Here is a 19,332-nt window from a genome sequence, read left to right on the forward strand (position 1 = left end):
TGGCCAATCGAGGCAACCATCTCTATCGATTGTTAAAATACCCAACTTCAGAGGAAAAGACTAATATGTTTATGGATGTTTCATGATCCATCCATCCATTTGCTTTTGAAAGTGCTTTGGTATTGGGAGACAGGAAGAAAGGTTCAGAAATGAGTTCTTCCAGTGTAATGTTCAAATCACTTGACTAAAGTCAAGTTTTTCTTCAACAGAACAATGGTCCAAACACAGCTCCAACCAACACGACAAGTATTTAAAGAAGGTGTACTCAGACAGACCACAATGACTCTGGTTAGCTGTGGTGCTCTGGTTAGCATTGTTGCCTGCTAATATTATGCCAAAATATTCTTGTAATAAGTGTTTTCACACCATCCGACAGAATTCACATTGTTCTGTTTTCAAAAATAAAATGTGCACATCAACATTCCTCAGTAATCTACAGAGCTAATACAGGATTAACCAAGCATGCCGAGAGGACTTAAATCTTGCTCAGATTATTCTGGGCATACACACTGTTGGTAATATCACGTCACCAGTTTCCAGAACTGAGTCAGTTTCTTGATTCATTTCCAGTGATGTATGTAGTATATAAAGTGATTTCTGCTGCTCTGAACCACACAGATCAAATTAAACAGACAGACAGTCAGCAAAATATTAATTAGTAAAAATGTTATTTTGTTTCCTGGTGTGGAATTGTTTTTGTCAGCAACAGTTATTTTTGTTACTTCACTTGACTGTGATACAGAAAGACTAAACTAGGGGCTGAATATCAGCACCTCAGACCTCATCAACCTGGAGGACTCATCTGATGTTTAGTTACTGTCACAAAATGCATCCAGAGGATATGCTTTAATACAAAGTATAAATCACCTCAGGTTAGTTTTCATCAAAATACTAGTATTAAGACTAGAACTATGTTAAACATTTGGAGTGAGGTCTAAGTCAAGAGTTGCAGGACGTAGCCAAAGCTTTGGTACTGCACTCAAAGTTTAGAGCAGCCCACCCATGCCAATATGTGCTAATTCTGATATCATCTCGCACAGAACTCCAAACAGACTGACAATCCTAGCTGCAACTATCACAGTGGTGCTGGACCCAAATAAAGAATTGCTTTTTTCCAGTTCAATTTAGTGCAATCGGCCCAATTTTTGCAATCTGAAAAAGAAACTCCTACCAATACATATACAGACCAGCCACAACTGGGTACACAGCTATCACAGTGTGACTTCTGACTGTGATTATTTGACGTATTTCCCTGATACAGGACCGTGACTTCAGGCATAATAGGTTCCATGAGAAGAAGGGATCCACTTGGCTGGTATATGGGCAGCACCTCAGTGACACGGATTCAACCCTCGACTTATTACAAATACAAGATAGCATCTATCCTACTGTGTTTGTTGGCTCAGTCTATGTGAGATTTGGTAAATGATGGCGGACACCTAATCACCAAAAGTCAAAAGATGCTGGGTATGCTTAAGACAGAGAGATGGTGTTGCTGTTTGTGTCAAGCGTCATGTAGGAGACAGAGGGAAATTCTTGCTGTAAGTCAGGCCTGGATGACTCAATCAGTAAGGGCAGAATACACTGACAGAGGTGTGGGCTGACTCAGTAAAGATCTCTGGCAAATCTTAATAGTGATCATTATATGTTTATATGTATATTTCAATCCATAAGGGTAAATTGAGTTTTAATACAGTTGTAATGAATAACATGTGACATACAGCACCATCCACACATTACTACGCTGCATTGTTGCACTGGGTGAGGAAGGACTAAGGCATGCAAACAGCTCTCACTTCCACACTTAAGGCCAGCTTGAAATGACCAGTTAAGCTGACATACAGGTGTTTGGACTGTGGGTGGAAGCCAGACCACCAGGTTGGAGGTTTGAACTTAAACTTTCTTGCTGTGAGGCATCAGTGACAATCACAGTGCCTTACACTTGTAATATTAATCATGATGATAATAGAGCATCTCTGCATCATCCTGCACTATAATACTATCTTTATACTTGCAGTTGGGAGTGGGGGTGGAACAGCAATATCCATCTCCTGTGTTCACTCAGCCACTTTCCACTGTTCTCTAAGTCCATCAGGTGAGGGATTGCTGAAATCACTGCTAATATTAATCACTGGACAGTGGGTGAAACATTTGTTTCCTGCTGCATGTTTTATACAGGAGGTTATCGCACCTCAACCACATTAAGTATTTCCAGCAGTCCCTCTGCCTCCAACTCATCCCTCGCTGTCACACCATCCGTCTGCATGTCCTCCTTCACTACATCCATGAACCTCCTCTGAGGCCTTCCTCTTTTCCTCCTCCCTGGCAGCACCCTCTTCATCATCATTTGACCAGTGTGCCCACTCTCCCTCCTCTGCACATGTCCAAACCACCTCAGCCTTGTCTTCAAATTACTCCAACGGAGCCGTCCGTCTGACGCACTCGTTTCTAATCCTCTCCTTTCTGCCCACTCCCAGTGAAAATCTTAGCATCAAAATAAAACAAACTATATAATCTCTAAAGACATTTATGAGCTTCAAGTGTTCGCTAACCTTTCTGACAATGCACCATATGCACCAAATTCTGGTAAACGATGATGCATTAATATGTTTTTAAATCCTATTTCACACTTTTTTACATGGTAGATTATGTTTAAACTGAAATATAACTGTTATAAAAATAAACACAGTCTTACTAATGATATTTATGAAGTAATAAAAGGCGTAATCCATCAATTGTTTAATACTTAACCAGCCATTTATGCATTTTTCATTTAGTATCAAAACCTAAATAATCTGAGTAACTGATTCAAAAACTATGATGTTTTACTTCATTAGGAAGAGGCTGTATTCTTGGACTTTAATAAATGCTGTGGTCTCAGAGCGACTCCAAACATTTCATTATTCCTTATCCATTTAATCACTGATTGGATGCACTAAATATACCACTTGTGATTTTGTGGTTCCTTATATACTTAACTGTGTGATATATCTGAAAGCACAGAAAGGCTGCTTTCGAGTCCAAGAGGGCTATATGCTTAAACACATCTTCATCTTGTTGTGGTTGCTGGTTAGCTAATGCTAATGCAGTTTGTCTCCAGCCCTTATTTTTCACTAAAAGTGAATATGTTAAAGCACACACACACACACTAACAGGACAGGGCAGGCTCGTGGAGTCAGTGGAAAAGGTCTGAGAGACTTGCATCTAAATCACACGACACTGGAATCTTATTTCATATTGATTACACACTAATTACTGGCAGGTAATTACTCGTTACAAACACAGCAATCTGCTCTACAGTATTTAACTATGTGCAACATTCCTTACTGTGTACTTGCTTCAAACACACACACACACACACACACTAAGTGTTGAGCCAACATTCAGAAACAATAGCAAGGAAGGAGCAGTCTTTTTCTTTCTATCAAACAAATTCCCCCCTCCCTATCAAACCATAATTCTGTCTCTCCAGTCATCAAGTCTCCATTGTTTGAGCTAAATCTTTGTCATGTTCTGTATCAGCACATGGCATCCTGTTCTGCCTTGATTTCTGCTCACTTAACTCAACCAAGGGATCGCCTTTGACTGTCAGTTGGCCATAAGACCTACATTTCTCCCTACTTTCCTCTGAGTAAGCAAAACAACAGACCACATCTCTCTGACCTTTTTTTCTTCTTTTTTCTCTTTCTTTTCAATCACAAAGCCCCCCCAAAATCTCCTTCTAGGTCCACTGGGGCTTCTGTTTCAACATAAGCCTGTGCTTCTGGCTTTAAGTGGAAAGGATAGTGGAAAAACCAAACAGCTAAATGTGGTGAATATGGCGGCTCTGTGTGCTCTGATTCTGTCCAAAAACGCACTCAAAGAAAAAAGATTAAAAGAACCAGTAGCTTTGTATCTTTAACAACTATAAGCATTAGTGACTTATGTTTTGCTATACTTTGAAATACATATTCAGCAATCCAACTTAGAAGTGTGAAATTTCACTTACTTTGGATATTTTTTTTCTTAAAGCACATAACTTACAAGGTTTATTTATGCAATGGCATGCCTGAAATGTTGCTGTGTACACACAGACACACACACACAGACACACAGACACACACACACCCTGCTGAGAGCCAACAAAAGGTAGGTCCACTGAAGAAATGTTAAATCCAGTCTCGCTCTCTCTCCTTCACAGTGCTTTCACAGCTGGGGTATAGCATGCTCTGCTAAAACACACTAAACCACTGAAACTAAAGGAGTAAAACAAACGCTAGAAAAAAAGGATCACCTTAAAGAGGCAGCATGCTGTATGGGCTGTGATTCTGCATGAAAACAAACTGTCATACACACTCACCAGATAGTTCATTTTGTCCCAAGCAAGGCAGCTGTGCTAACTCCGAGGCAGGGCTTTAGCTCAGCCCTGTGAGACTCTGTGCAACAAGATCCAAAAGATCTCCAAACTCCTCCAAGTCCCCTCCTTCACCCTCCTTCCTTCCTATGTCCTTCTCCCAACCCTCCCTGTTATTTTCCTTCTCCGTATCTCTTCTTTTGTCTTGTCCAGTCTTGTTTTCAACAGTCAAGCAGATCTCCACATAATGCCCCTGTGTGATCTCACACAGCAAGAATGAGACCGCTGCCTGCCTCATTTACTTGTACCCTCCTCGTCCCCTCTTTCTGCCTTGATCTCTCTGTCTTTGCTGTGGAAAAGAGGGCGGAGTGTGTAACCCGACACGTCACTTCCTGCTGAATCATGATATTTCCTCTGTCCACTCAGTCTATTGGCCTGAGGAGCTCTTATCATGCAAATAAGCCCTCCCAGTGTCCTTACTCCCAGGCTGAGAAAGCGTGTCAGTGCTCTGGTATGCTCATGCACAGGCGCTAGGGAACATGGCATAGCTTTACTGTCTTTACTGTCAGATTGGCATTTCTTTGGCACCCAGCCTAAAAGAGGTAATGACTAACATGAATGTATTTCAGTGGATGTGACAATCAATTAACCCTTTATAATCCAAAAATCTGAAAAGATGTTCCAATTGTCTGCAGGCACTTCCCTGCCTCTAAAGAATGTTTTTCCATTATTGAAAAAAATATAAATTCGGAATAAAGGACACAGAGACAAACTACTTTCCTTTTTGATCTACGTCTGACCTGGCAAAGATCTGATGCCACATCCCCTTCTGTCACAACCCTCCCCATTTATTCAGGCTTGGGAAAGGCACTAGGAGTATACAGATTTGGGGACAGGATAGAAAACAGTAAAACAGAGGGACAGCTCAGATTCAGCTTTTTGTAGACAAAGTTAGAAACAAGGCTGAGGTGGTATGGAGATGTGCAGAAGGGGGAGGGTGGCTATACCAGACAGTGGATGATGAAGCTGCCAGGCAGGAGGAAAAGAGAAGGTTAGTGGATGTAATGAAAATGAGACAGAAGATGAGGTTAAGGATAGAGTGAGATGGAGATGGGGAAAGAAAAAAAGAGCAAAATAATGGGAATATTTTTAATTTATTTATTTTTACCATCGATCAAGAACTGTTTTTGAAAAAATAATTTCATTCTATATCTTTATAGGTGAAAAAGTACAGGACAGGCATATGGAAGCTATCATAACTTTTACTAATAATGTTTGTTTAGCACTAAAAAATGTCAATTCAAAACTAGATCAGGAGTTCCACATGGCTGTGGATTTAATATTTTTAGTTGGAGTGGCTTCCAAGAGATCTGGACCAGGAGTCAGTCTACCATTCCTTCCTTGAACGGCCTCTTGGACACCCTGGACTGAATGTAATAAACCTGTAATAATAAAGTAATAAAGTTTGTAAGACTGTCGGTTTCCATAGACAATAAATCATCTGGGGACACACCCATAGAGAAGCTTTCTGTGAAGGCATACATTCTCCATGTATCCTTGAGCAATTCCTACACCGGAAAAAAATCGATCCTCTTCTAAGATGCAAGGTAAGAAGTCAGCACAAGTACAACTATCTCTATAGTGAAAGCACTCTTTCAAAGGTTTTCAAATACGTCAATGAAAAGATTCGTCAAGGCTTAGGGCAAAGGTCACAAGATCACACCAATTTTCAACCATGTTCACATGTTCACATTAAAAAACATCTGGTAATTCTTTGTTTTTACATTCATCAGGTGCCAATCTACGGTGGCCCCTAGAGACAAAGCACGTACAAACTCCAAAACACTTACAAATTCCCAATAGCACGCACAAACTCCAAAACACGTACAAAATCCAAAACACATGCAAACTCCAAAACACGTACAAACTCCAAAACACATGCAAACACCAAGACACGTGCAAAATCCAAAACACGTACAAAATCCAAAACACATGCAAAATCCAAAACACGTGCAAAATCCAAAACACATACAAAATCCAAAACACATGCAAACTCCAAAACACATACAAAATCCAAAACACATGCAAAATCCAAAACACGTACAAAATCCAAAACACATGCAAAATCCAAAACACGTACAAAATCCAAAACACATGCAAACTCCAAAACACATGCAAACTCCAAATCACAACGGAAGTGCTCCAGGACGCTAGGGGCAGTGTTGAGCTCGATTTGCAAAATAAACGGCAAGTTTGTTGCAAACACATGGGCTCTAGTCTCCGTAGCGCTTCCCAGGTTGCCTAGCAACCATGATACTAACAGCTGGAAACGTGTCATACAACTTTGTTTGACAGAAATGAAGGAGAACATATTTTTTTCATTTGTTTGTTTGTTTCTACAAGAGCTTTGTGTGATTTGATAAGTATCTGAGGCTGAGACCACAGGACAGTAAAACATGATTGTTGGGCTTCATTTCTGTACTGAACAGTCATTTAAGATTAGCTAGTAAATAACAATTAGCTAATGTTGTTCATGAGACTAAAGTCATATCACTTTGGTAATGTAAATATAATATGGCCAATATTATGGTTATTATATTAGTCATTATTAGCTATTACAGCAGTGAACATGAACTCTGTGTCAAATACTGAGCTTCAGTACAGATTCAAGTTGCAGTTATTTACATGTCTTACCACCTTAAATCTTCACTCAAAGACAAGTATATAGGAATGACTGCCAAATTTATTTGCCACTGAAGCAGAAGGATGGCATCTGAATAAAACCTCTCTTGACATGCCTAGATGACATTAAAGCTTGGTTGGCTCTAAACTTTTTAAATTTGAATGAAAAGAAAACAGATTTGTTGGTGTTTGGACCCAGTGGCTCCTGTGAGTCCTCTTCTTTTCATTTGGAACCCCTGGAAGTTTATTTTAAACTTGTTGTTACTGCCCTTGGTTTTAAGTTGAACCAGTCCATTTTTATCATTTAAGGCGACTGGCAAGAGTGAAATATTTTCTTCCTAGGCAGCACTTTGAAACCGTGATCCATGCTTTTATTTCTTCCCCTGTGGACTACTGTAACGCACTTTATGTGGGGGTCAGTCAGTTGTTACTCTGACATCTGCAGCTGGTTCAAAATGTATATTGACAGTGCATATATAGGTGTATCATATATAAGAGAGAAATGTTGTTCCTTCAGTATGTTGGCATTACTAAATTTGGCTCAATGCTTACATACATGTGTAAAAAGAAAATGTACAAGCTGTGATAACTGTTTCTGATAGAATGAAGGGTAGACTGATATATTAAACATTCCTTTATTGGGTTAGAAAATCAGACCATGTCATAACTGCTTTAAGTCATACAGAATAGATATCAGAGCCTTAAACAGGCTGAATTCTGCTAAATGGGTCAAACTGGGAAGAAAGTATACAAACACATAACATCCTTACAGAATATGATGTAACACTATAGATCAACTTACCTCAGAATATATAAAGCATATAAACAATTACAGCAATATGATGCAACAAACACAGCAGTACTACTAATCCAAAATACTCAAAGCTTCATAGAACTGAAACAAACATTTATTTTTAGTTCCATTCTGCTGCTGATACATACTTTATTTTTCTGAACATTAAACTTGTTGCTTCCTTTCAAAGTGTGTAACCTGAATGCCCTGGGTACTTTCTCCCACACTGAAAACACTGGAATGATCAAATTATTTGAACATTACCTAATAAGACTGATTCAGGACAGACAATTAGTTATGTTAAACTTTCCTAGCAGTCCTTCACAAACAGGGAACAGTCTGTCTATTCTCTCCATCTGTCAGCTGCTGCTGGCTCTTCCTCCTCCTCTTCCTCACATACTGCTGAGTTTGTCCTGGTGGATCATCAGGGGTGCAAAGCCTCACAGATGATGTGCAGCAGTGGGTCCCTCAGTCTGTCCTCACTCTGGACACTTGCAGGTGTCACACATAGAAATCAAATGTGTGATAAGCTGCAGGATTCAAACACAAGTGTAACTTATAAACACATGTTCATACTTTTATTCCACAATCAGAGAGAAAGAAAAAGAGAGAGAGTGCAGGACAGACAGACAGGTGACAGTCTCAGGTGTATACACTGCTAAAAAACAGCACACGAGAAGGAGGATTTAGTGTTTGTGTTATTACGAGTGCTAAACAAGAAGAATTCCCAGATGGTACAGTGGACACGTGTGACTCCTGTGATTAAAGCATCTTTCTTTCAGCTTAACGAGTGAACCGTCAGCTGACTGACATGACTGACTTTAATTATGCATAAAATCATCACATTCTCTGTAAGATTAAGCTCAGCTATTGAACGGCGAATATTTTGAAGTAAAGGCTTTAAAACCAAGTTAGTACAAACGTTGCTAATGTCACATAACTTTCCCGACATGTTGCTAACAGTAATGTTTTAATGTTCTTCATTATAAAAACATTTGCACATAAATAAGTGACATAATATTCAGTACTTACTTCTGAAAGTTTACTCTTCGTCCGCTCCGCTTCCGCCGTTTTTTAAATTATCCACACCACCGCCGAGCTATGAAGTCTGGGATATGTTGGGCCATGAAGGCTACACCGACCCATCCTTAAAATTCAGGGAAATTAAGGACGCATTTGAGGGCCGCATGTAGAGCAGCCTTTGAATTGGGACGTCGCTGTGACGTAATCGGCCTTAAAATGCGGCCTTTAAGGCTGCAGGCCCCAAATCCGGTCATTGGTACTTCCTGGCTTGTGTAGTTACTAGGTAACAAAAGCTCAACACTGCCCCTAGCGTCCTGGAGCACTTCCGTTGTGTTTTGGAATTTGCATGTGTTTTGGGGTATGCATGTGTTTTGGATTTTGCAAGTGTTTTGGATTTTGTACGTGTTTTGTATTTTGCACGTGTTTTGTATTTTGTACGTGTTTTGTATTTTGCATGTGTTTTGTATTTTGTAAGTGTTTTGGAGTTTGCACGTGTTTTGTATTTTGCATGTGTTTTGGATTTTGCAAGTGTTTTGTATTTTGCATGTGTTTTGGAGTTTGCATGTGTTTTGTATTTTGTACGTGTTTTGGATTTTGCATGTGTTTTGTATTTTGTACGTGTTTTGGATTTTGCATGTGTTTTGTATTTTGTAAGTGTTTTGGAGCTTGCACGTGTTTTGGATTTTGCATGTGTTTTGGATTTTGTACGTGTTTTGGAGTTTGTGCGTGGTATTTGGAGTTTGTAAGTGTTTTGGAGTTTGTACGTGCTTTGTCTCTAGGGGCCACCGTACCAATCAGCCCAAAAAGCAAAGAGAATTAAAAAACACATGCCATGATAGAGTTCAGGTCTTAGGAGGTTAAACCCAAAACCTACATTCAGCCAAACAGATTGGGAGTTCTTTCTAATTTACCGCAAGCGTAAATTAAATTAAGAGAAAGAACTCATTATTCAACCATTTGCTTCACTGCTTATACATTTGAGGGTAGCATATCCCAGCTGCCATGGGACAAGAAACAGGAAACACCCTGGATGGGTCTGCAGTCTATAACATGGAAAATACAAAGAGATGGACAACCATTTATGCTCACACTGACACCTACGTTCAACATCACAACATGCAAACTCCACACAGAGAGGCCCACGTTAGCCAGCAGGTTTGAAACAGGAACATTCTTTCTTTGACTGCATAGCCACACTGCAGATCACTGTTCGGATTCAAAATCACACACAAAATCTACCCTTGGCTGCTGGGCGAGCAGCAGAGAGTGGGATAACGTGTAGGTGGGAAAGTTGTAGTTGCATATGAAACATAGCAGGTATACTGGCCCTGGAGCAGCTAACATCATCTATGAGCCAGCAGAAGTGTCAACTTTGTCCTGCTCAAGACAATGTGAACACACACACACAGCTTTGTTTCCATCTATGTGATGTATAAACAAAATTATGTCCATATCACAAGCATTCATTTCAAAAATCCCCACTGACCCCTCCACTTTGCTCTGCCCACACAAACAGAGTAATGTAATCAGCGTCAGCACACTCACAGCAGAAGTTTAAGTGAAATTGTTTAAAAAAAAAAGCTCTTTGTCTAAAAGACTTTTGTCGTTACGTCTTTCATGCTTTTATCCTGGAGGTCAACAGTCTTTTTCGTCAACTGTAGTCTCTTTCAGTATCAGACTGTGTGGTGTCAATACACTCTATTCACTACTTGGTTACAGCCATCTACAGCCATCTGGGCCATTATCATAAAACTGTGTCCTAAATGGCAAACTGTCTGTGCAACAGTAAAAAAAACCTCCAAACACTGGAAATGTACTACATAGAGCAGAGAGTAGTACTATGTAGTAGTATGCTCTGTTTACCCAATGTTTCAAGCAGTTATTGGTCTAATACGGCAGATACATCACTAGATATTTGTGATTTAAGGACCTGGTCCTTCACATTTAAAGGTAGTAATCAGAGCTGAGCATCACATACTTTGTGATACTGGCTTGTAGAGTGGCTGTAGTATGAGAAGTAGGCATACCAAAACTCTTAACTGAAAAAAAGAACAAAACCGTTTCAGTACATTCATGTCTAGTAGCGAGTTCAATGAACTGCTGTCTAAAACCTTCAAAAATATATTTCCTATTCTATTAGCCTCATAGCACAGACTTTTTCCTGATAGAGGGAATTCTTTGTTCTACTGTCTGACAATCAGGTCTTTGACAGCGAAGCACAATAACAACCATTGTAGGCAGCATTACACACTGCCTATAGGATGAGAGGCAGATAGCAATACATCGGCCATTACAGTTCAGTTTGTATACTTATACACAGAAGTCAGTCTTTTTAATTATTATATATGCATCTTCTCACCAATCACCTGTTGGACAAAAAACTTGCACTTGCATGTGCAAAAAACCCCCAAAAGAACAAAAATTTAAATGCACACACAAAACCCTGCACACAGTTAGGACAGTACATTGAGCTACAAACAAGCCAAGAACTCCAGCACGTACACACACGGTCCATATTTATGGGAAACTCCATGCAGGTCCGGCTCAAATATTGTCCTCTGACATAATGAGTATGAAAAAATTTGCTTCGTTTCTACTACTAACAGTCCACTGACTGTCTCCAGTATCACTGATTACATGCAAAGTATGTTTTTTACCTGCCCAGCAATACTTTACTTTCAGCAACTTTTAACATGTCTCCAATCACAGTAGTTTGGGCAGTTGTCTCATAATAAGAAGGTCCTGGATTCCAGTCCACCAGCCAGCTACAGCCTGTCTGTGCAGGGTGCGTGTTCCTTCCTGTATATTTGCTGAATGGTTGTCAGTCTGTGTCACCCCTATGACAGACTGGTGACCTGTGCAGGGTGTTTTCCACCTCCTCTCATGTGACAGCTGCGATGGGCCTCAGACCCACCGTGTTCCTGAACTGTAGAGGTGGAAGAAAAAAAAAGTCCTCTTCATTGTAACATCATTTAAAAAACTACACTGTCTGTTTTGTAAAAAGTGCACCCAAATAGACTTGATGACACCCGTTTAGTTTTACCAGTTATATTTTTCAAGGATATCACGTCTTTAAAGTAGCCAGCTGTACTGACTGTGGTTCCTCCTGATCTTACCTTCAGCGATTACTAAAAATGAATGGGAAAGAAATTCTAAATAATGTGATGGTTCTGTGGCATGCCTCCGTCTCCCTGCTGGACATGCTTGAAGATAATAAGAAAAGATATCACTTTGATTTCCAGCATTGAACAGTCCTTATAATCACTGTGTGCAACGACAGCTGACTGGAGGGGGTGCTAGTGGGACTTACAGTGTGAATGTATCTGCTACCCTGTTGTTACTGACTACTTGCTAGTCATTATCATAGAAGCCTGTGCATTAATATTGAAGATTGAATATTTGCATGTCAAAAATGCTTCTGAAAACATTTCAAAGCACTGAAATTATCCCATGCTGTTTAATATTTTGGTGGTGAATAATAGATGTCTCAAAACGGCATTTAAATACCTAAACCACAGTTTATCAAATCACTCAGTCAGCGGGAGCCTTCTTTGTCATTCATACAATAAACAAAACTTTTTTCCGAGTTCTTCCACGTCTAACCTGTTTCTGCTGACAAACACAACGATGATTCATTCTTGTACTGTAACATAAAACTTGCATCAGCCAAGGCAGGAAGAGGCAACTCCAGGCACCCTCCTTCCACAAGTTCTACATACTAATTTTTTCTTCTTTTCCTAAACGTTTGTTTCCTCTGGACAGGTTTTTGAGGTCTTTTGAAACATCTCTTTTAGTCATCTTGGCTCGAGTTGTGCTAAAAGGCGTGCGTGTTTGAATTTGTTCAGAAGAGGAAAACCTGCCAGGTTTACACTGCAAGAAATTAAAAGGAGCTTAATACTGAACATGAATGTAAAGAGTAATCCGTTTATCTCAGATACCTTGTTTTAATAACCCGCTGGGACCAGGAATTCTTACTAAAACGAATCTCCCAGGCCTTACCTAACCCTAACCCAGGACTGGAAGTATAACTCTAGCAAATAAACAGATCCATTTACATAGTTACATTACAGAGGAAAAGAAAGACGACAGACAAGTCCCAAAAAGCTCTCCCAGGGCTGTGCAGTCTTTTTATAGGCCATCAGAAGTAAAGTAGGCTAATTAGCATTCTGCCCCAGTATGCAGTAGCAGAGTATTCGTCTGTTTTCTGCACTTTCTACTGCATACTGCTAGGATGGCATAAATCTGTAAGACGTCACAGAAGCAAACACCACATGAAAACGACCATCTCACCTGACTCTGTGTGCCTCTTGGCTTTAGAGCTGATGCTAACATTTGACTGATGACTTTTAAAGCATCAGGCTGCCTCGCTGACCTCTTGCCCTTACAGGAGCCTAATTAGCAGCGTAGCCTGGCTGCTCTTTATTCTGTATCGTTCAGAAAATAAGAGTTACCTGGATTATGGATGGATTTTTACCATTTACCATTCCAGCTGCTACATAGCATACCAGCTTTCTGTACTCTCGGTGCGCTATGACAGTGACACTGAATTGGATAGGTGGTTAAAAAAAACTGGACATTGCTGTGAATCTGACTAACATCACTGATACCAAAAGTGTATCTGCCCTTTCTATGTCAGCTCCTATTTTTGTTGGGGGCAAATCAGACATGATCAGTACAGAAAAATGACCCAGTTTAAAAAAAAGGTAAAAAAAAAAAAAAAAAAAAGTATTTTTAGCCATCATTTTTAACTGGTGGGTAAAAATGGAAAAATAACCCTAACTGCAAATAGCCAAGTTGCAGTTAGGGTGAGTGCAACTTGGCTGGACTCTCTCACTCACTCTCTCTCTCTCACACACACACACACACACACACACACACACACACAAAGAACCAGATTTATGAGTTCAATCAGTCTAGCTCCTATTCTTTGAATTGGTTGTGAACCACAAGCCAAGCAATTTAGTTTTCACAAATGCCATCCCACACCATGGACCAGTGTGTAGAGGTAGAAGGGAAGAACAGATTAAGATCCTTTGGCAGAAAGGTGGGGTGGCATGGTGCTAAAGTGGTTTGCACTGTGGTCTCACAGCCAGAAGGTTCAGATTTTGAACCCACAGGCCAGCTTGGGTCATTCTGTGTGGGTTCTCCCAAGGAACTCTAGCTTCCTCCCACAGTGCAAAGACATGGGTTAACTGGTAATTCTAAATTGTCCAAAGGTGTGAATCTGAGCGTAAACGGTTGTCTCTCTTGTGGTAGACTGGCGGCATTTCCGGGGTGTACCCTGCCTGTCCCCCTCACAGCTCTGTGACTGACAACATCAATGAAATGAAGACATCGTCCACACTAACTCTGAGTGTGGATGTAAGACAGACAGTTTCCCAAGTGTATAAAATAAAGCATCAGTGAGCAGCACATAAATACCAGTCATTTTACATTTTCACTTTCATTAGTGTTTAGTTGTACAACACCTACTATATTAATAAAGTTTAACCTATTTGAAGCCAGAAAGGAAAGTTGGCAACGCTTCTGTCTGTGCAAGTTAACAGAGTATCATTACTCTATCGTTAAGACACGGGAAAATTTGATGGATTATAATTGTTATTCCAGCAGAGGTCTACAAAACCAGTCTAAACATTTAAATTATCCTTATTATAGCAAAGGTAAAACATAGGAGAATTCCTGCTTAGTAACCTTAAAATTATCACTGCTGACCTGACTACAGCTGCCCTGCGGAGCTGCAGTTTCACACTTAATTCTGGTTCGGTGGACTCGCACCTATTCCAAGTGTCTTTTCCAGCATTAACTGTGTTTAAGATTTTTTATTTCAACACAACATTTTTCATTCTTTCAAGTGCAGCCACGGTGGTGTTTCAAAAACAGCATCAAACATAACACCAAGACTACATGCAAATCTGATATAAGGTCCATAAGAACAAATAGAGGTGTTCTGTTTTAGGATCATATGTTTTCAGGCTTGTAGAACAAAACAGTGGCAAAAAATATTGAGAAAAAAAAGATGTGATTTCCTACATGGTTGTCTCTAATTTGGAAGATAAGCTATTCTGGAGCAGTGGTGCGCCACAGTAAGAAGTGACGGTCCCTTTATAATACTAAAAACTTGGGTATAAGCCTTAAACTATCTGGATAATTCCAAATCCAGCTTCAATAAAGCAGAACAATTGGTCACATTGACCAAATATAACAAGTTCTTTCTTCAGTCCAAGCGAAGGTTTAAATTTGCAGAATTCACTGAAAGTGCTCAAGAGATACCGTGTTTATAAGAATGGGACGAATGGACAGACTGCCTGAAGAGTTTGTGCTAGACAAAATAAACTTGCACACTCCTATTCTTGCTTTTCACAGATCACATTTATTTTTTAAGACAACTTAAGATGTCAAAGATAGATGAACATCTAAATTACCATCTTATGAAAAGGCTTCCCACACAGAATAAATCAGAAATAAAACTGAAGTATCTCCCGTCACGTAAAGCCCTGTCCCCAACTGTCACACATCACGTTTCATCACGACACTTGCACTTTTCATAGCAAACATCTCAACAGAGGATGTTAAGATCTGGCGAAAGGTGGGATTTAAGATGGTGTGTGTGCGTGTGTGTTTGTAGTTAGATAGAGAGAGAAAAGGTCCTTTTCCCTAAGTAGCCAATCAGTCACTCTCCACACCTACAGTTTGCGCACTACATAAGCAGAGAAAGTCCTCAATGATAGAAATTCAAGAATTCAAGGAAGCTTGGTGCATAGTGACGCAGTGGTTAGCACTGTCTAACAGATGCATGGATGGATTTCTAACCAGAGGAAAGACCAGCTGATTACATCACAACAGTTCTGAATTGGGACATACTGCATTTGGTCTGTAAACAGAACTCTCACATTTGGAGAACAGCAATACTGAGTGACTACCTGCTCCTAAGGCTCAACAGCAACCTTAGAGGGATTCAAGAATCCAGGACATGCAATCAGTGTGTTACCCCATCAAGTTCAGGTCTTGTGGATACTTGGGGTGTATACCTAAGAAGCCTGACCTGTTTGCCAGCTTTGCCCTACTGAGTGGACTCAGTAAGTGCAGAGCAAAACTGAGGAGGTCTGCTACTGTCTGGAACCTCACATAAAAAAAATGGCAGAAATCAGAGAAGACTGGTTAAAATGTTGTATCACACAGTGTATTCTGATGATGTAGGCGCTGTCCCTTGACTCTTGTCATCACAGTAGCACCATCTGTTCTGAAAACCCATCACAACTCAGACTGTAAAGACACTGATGGCGCAGACATTGTGTGTCACTTCTGCCTTCGCCATTGACGACAAAAACTGACTCAACCCTTGTCTTTCTGACACAATCTAACATAAACCAATGTCCTTCTTTTAAAGACCGGTAGGTGGAGTTATTTGATATGATGAAGAGAAAGTTGGTGGTTTTCATATCTTCTCCACTTCTACAATGTGTGCATAGACTCTTTGGCCTGTTTTTCATTTATATCAGGCCAACAGGAAGTCTTTTACTTCATTCAAACTGCAAAAATCTAATTATCGAATAAATTATTCATGTTATCCAACATAGTCTGAATTTTAACAGATAAGTTAGAAAATGTTCTCAATAAAAGAAATGCACACATTAATACTGGATGTTGAATTTTAACTTTTGAACCAAATTATGAGTGGAAAATGATGGCACTGTTGGGGTATTGCATTTCCCACAATAGTGAAACACATGCTTAGCAACAGATTACACATGGTGACAGTACCATTGAGTTTAGAAGTCCTCTCAAAGTGTGCTCGACTTCTACATACCTGAACAGTACAGTCATTTTCATGTGAAAAGGAAAGGCTCCAGTTTCACACAGCACAAAGACACTTTCTGCATTCATGGTTACAAACGTTCTGCAACTTCATCGTTTTATTTATGATAACCAATCTATATCTTGGGGTCTTGATCACAAGCAGAGTCGTGACTTCATGTCCAACATCCACAGTGATCTGGACACTGCACTGGTCCACTGTATTAAAGACAGAGCTGAGTGACACCTACTTTTCCACCCTCACCTATAATACAAGTGGAAGAAATGAATCTGCGTCAAAGGTTTTCTGAGCTTACCCTTAAAGAGGATGAGGAGCTCAGTCAATTGGAAGGGGCTAAGAGTAGGATCCCTGCTCTTCCACATTAAAAAAGAGGCCAAACGGGTGTTTTACTCGTTTGGCCAGGACACTCTCTGGATGCCTCCCGGTTCAGGTGTTTTGGGAATGTCCATAGGCAGACTTGGGACACAATAGAGATATTTTGTCTCCTGGATTGCTTTGGAATGCCTCACTGTCCTCCTAAAAGAGCAGGTGGAGGTGGCCGACAGAGAGAGTCCTGCTTAGAGTGCTGCCCCTGGGAACTAGACCCAGATAAGCAGAACAAGACAGACGGCTGGATGGACAGACTTTTTGTCAGAGGGTTTTCTTTGGATTACTCATTGTAAATACTATCACATAGTTGCTTTTTTACATTAGCCTAATGGTAGCTCACAGGAGACTGGTAAAAGCTACTACACACAGACCACATGCTAGGGGGCTAGACAGAGCATCAGAGTTATAGGCTGTGTAGTGGTGGGTCTTCACAGAATACTGCTGGCAAAAAATGCTTTGTGTGTGCATTTGTCTGGCACAGCTAGAGGACAGAACACAGTAATGGACTCAACATTGTTTTCATCCTTACTATTTTGGGAACAACATTTACCCAAGAGTGTGGCAAGTAGCATTCTGAGATTTACTCATCAACTACCCGTGCTTGGTGCTGCTCAGGTTTTACGTCACACATTGCAGAATTTGTTCTTTTGAAGCAGAATAAAAACAACATAGTGACAACAAAGTTATTAATTAAGACTGACACATAGACATATAGATATAGATTAACAGACTTATTGCATTGCATTTAAGATGAACCTGCTCTATGTTGCATTAATGCTACAGGTATTATCTACGATAGATCGGATTTTCAATGTTTCCAGTGGTCTGGGTTTTAAATAAATAAATATAGTGCTTGAATATGATTATTTTACATATTTGTAGTTGGAATCTTTTCTTCTCCCTGCTTCTGTGCAATAACTGCACATGTATAATCTAATCTAAGTGCTGATGGGGCAGGGCTATTCATTTTCTCAAGTTTATTAATAACTTACATAATAAATTGAATGAGAAGAAATGAATTAAAAACATATAAATCATTATAATAATTGTAATAACTGATTAAAACTACTTAGGAGACTTAAAATAATAACATTAAAAACATGCCTAATGACATACGCAATCATAAGTGTTCCAAAGAAACCTGCACTGTGCAGATGTGATGCGCTAATGTGTTCTAAATAACAAGATTTCTCCACATCTAAGACAGCGAGACTTCTGTATTACTCAGAGAAATGTGTGATATTGATTATTGAGCAATGCATTTCTTAAGGAAACACACTTATCATCATTATGCTGTCAGTTCACATCACTGCTGCTCACCTGTCACTCTCATCCTATCTTTAAGTCTTCAGTAAACACAATAAACATTGTGTTGTTAGTATTTGTTTGGTTCTGATGAGTGATTTTTGTTTGCTGTTAGGTTTTATGAGATCTGGATGTTTTGCTAAAAAAAAAAATTGGAAATGTTTAAATCTTATATTGTCTCATACTGACAATCTACTGTAAAGATAAATAAAGAACAAAGATTATGTAATCCCTAAATATTTATTCTATTCTATCAAAATATAACAATAAATAACAGGACGTGACTAATGTTGATCAGCATTGCATGTTTAAAAGAAATTAAGACATTAACAACAGAAGGATGTGATTCACTACAGGAACACGCTGAAAACCTGTCACAAAGGGAGGTAATCCTTGGATACTTTACTTATGAATATGTACATATGTATATAGATTTAACTATATCGTACTGTGGTATCATAACTACCTAAAGCTTTATTGACCTCAAATGACACCATTGTTTTGTTGGAGTGCACAGTGTGGAGTGAGCAGTGGATCAGGAAGTTGGTTGTGTAATCTAATAGAAAGGTTGTTTTTCCAAAGTGTTCCTGGGAAAGATACTAAATGACCCCATTCTCTGCTCTGGTTTGTAGTGTAAAGTGCTTTTAAAGAACTGAAGCTAAAAAACAAGGACTCTATAAAAGCCAATCCATTTAACACAGAGACTTTGGTCCAACCCTGACTCAAAATGTCGGCTCAGACTTTCACAACAAGAGTGCTGATCTGTTCATCTCACCTCTGTGTTAGTCCGTGTTTACCACACCAGCCATTAGCTAGCATCAGAGCTAGACTGTGTGGAGGCAACAAGGAGGCAACCAAAAACTTTAGACAGCTTAGTTGACACGACCTGCAGGCCCGGTCAGCTTTTCTCTGTCTCATTATGTTCTGAGCAACACTTGTTAGGAAACTTTCAGTAATATAACATGTCCACAGCTCCATTGATATTATTGGTCTTCTGTATGCCTGCATTCA

The 19,332-nt window shown here is 39.7% G+C and overlaps 1 protein-coding gene across 2 annotated transcripts in view; it reads right to left on the bottom strand.

Annotated features, from left to right (window-relative positions):
• The window catches only part of LOC120730318 (craniofacial development protein 1-like), a 49,335-nt gene that overhangs the window by 14,632 nt on the left and 15,371 nt on the right, over positions 1–19,332 (bottom strand). The window contains exon 1 of one of the 2 annotated variants that reach the window (XM_040026635.1): positions 4,340–6,116. The exons of the other annotated variant lie outside the window; for it this stretch is intronic. Coding sequence (XP_039882569.1) covers positions 4,340–4,351 — 12 coding nt within the window. The 5' untranslated portion in view covers positions 4,352–6,116. Of the gene's footprint in view, positions 1–4,339; positions 6,117–19,332 lie in introns of those variants that run through there. 2 annotated transcript variants of the gene reach the window in all.

This window comes from Simochromis diagramma, unplaced genomic scaffold, assembly GCF_900408965.1.
Source record: "Simochromis diagramma unplaced genomic scaffold, fSimDia1.1 OVJJ01000293.1, whole genome shotgun sequence".
In the NCBI taxonomy this organism is placed as follows: domain Eukaryota; kingdom Metazoa; phylum Chordata; class Actinopteri; order Cichliformes; family Cichlidae; genus Simochromis; species Simochromis diagramma.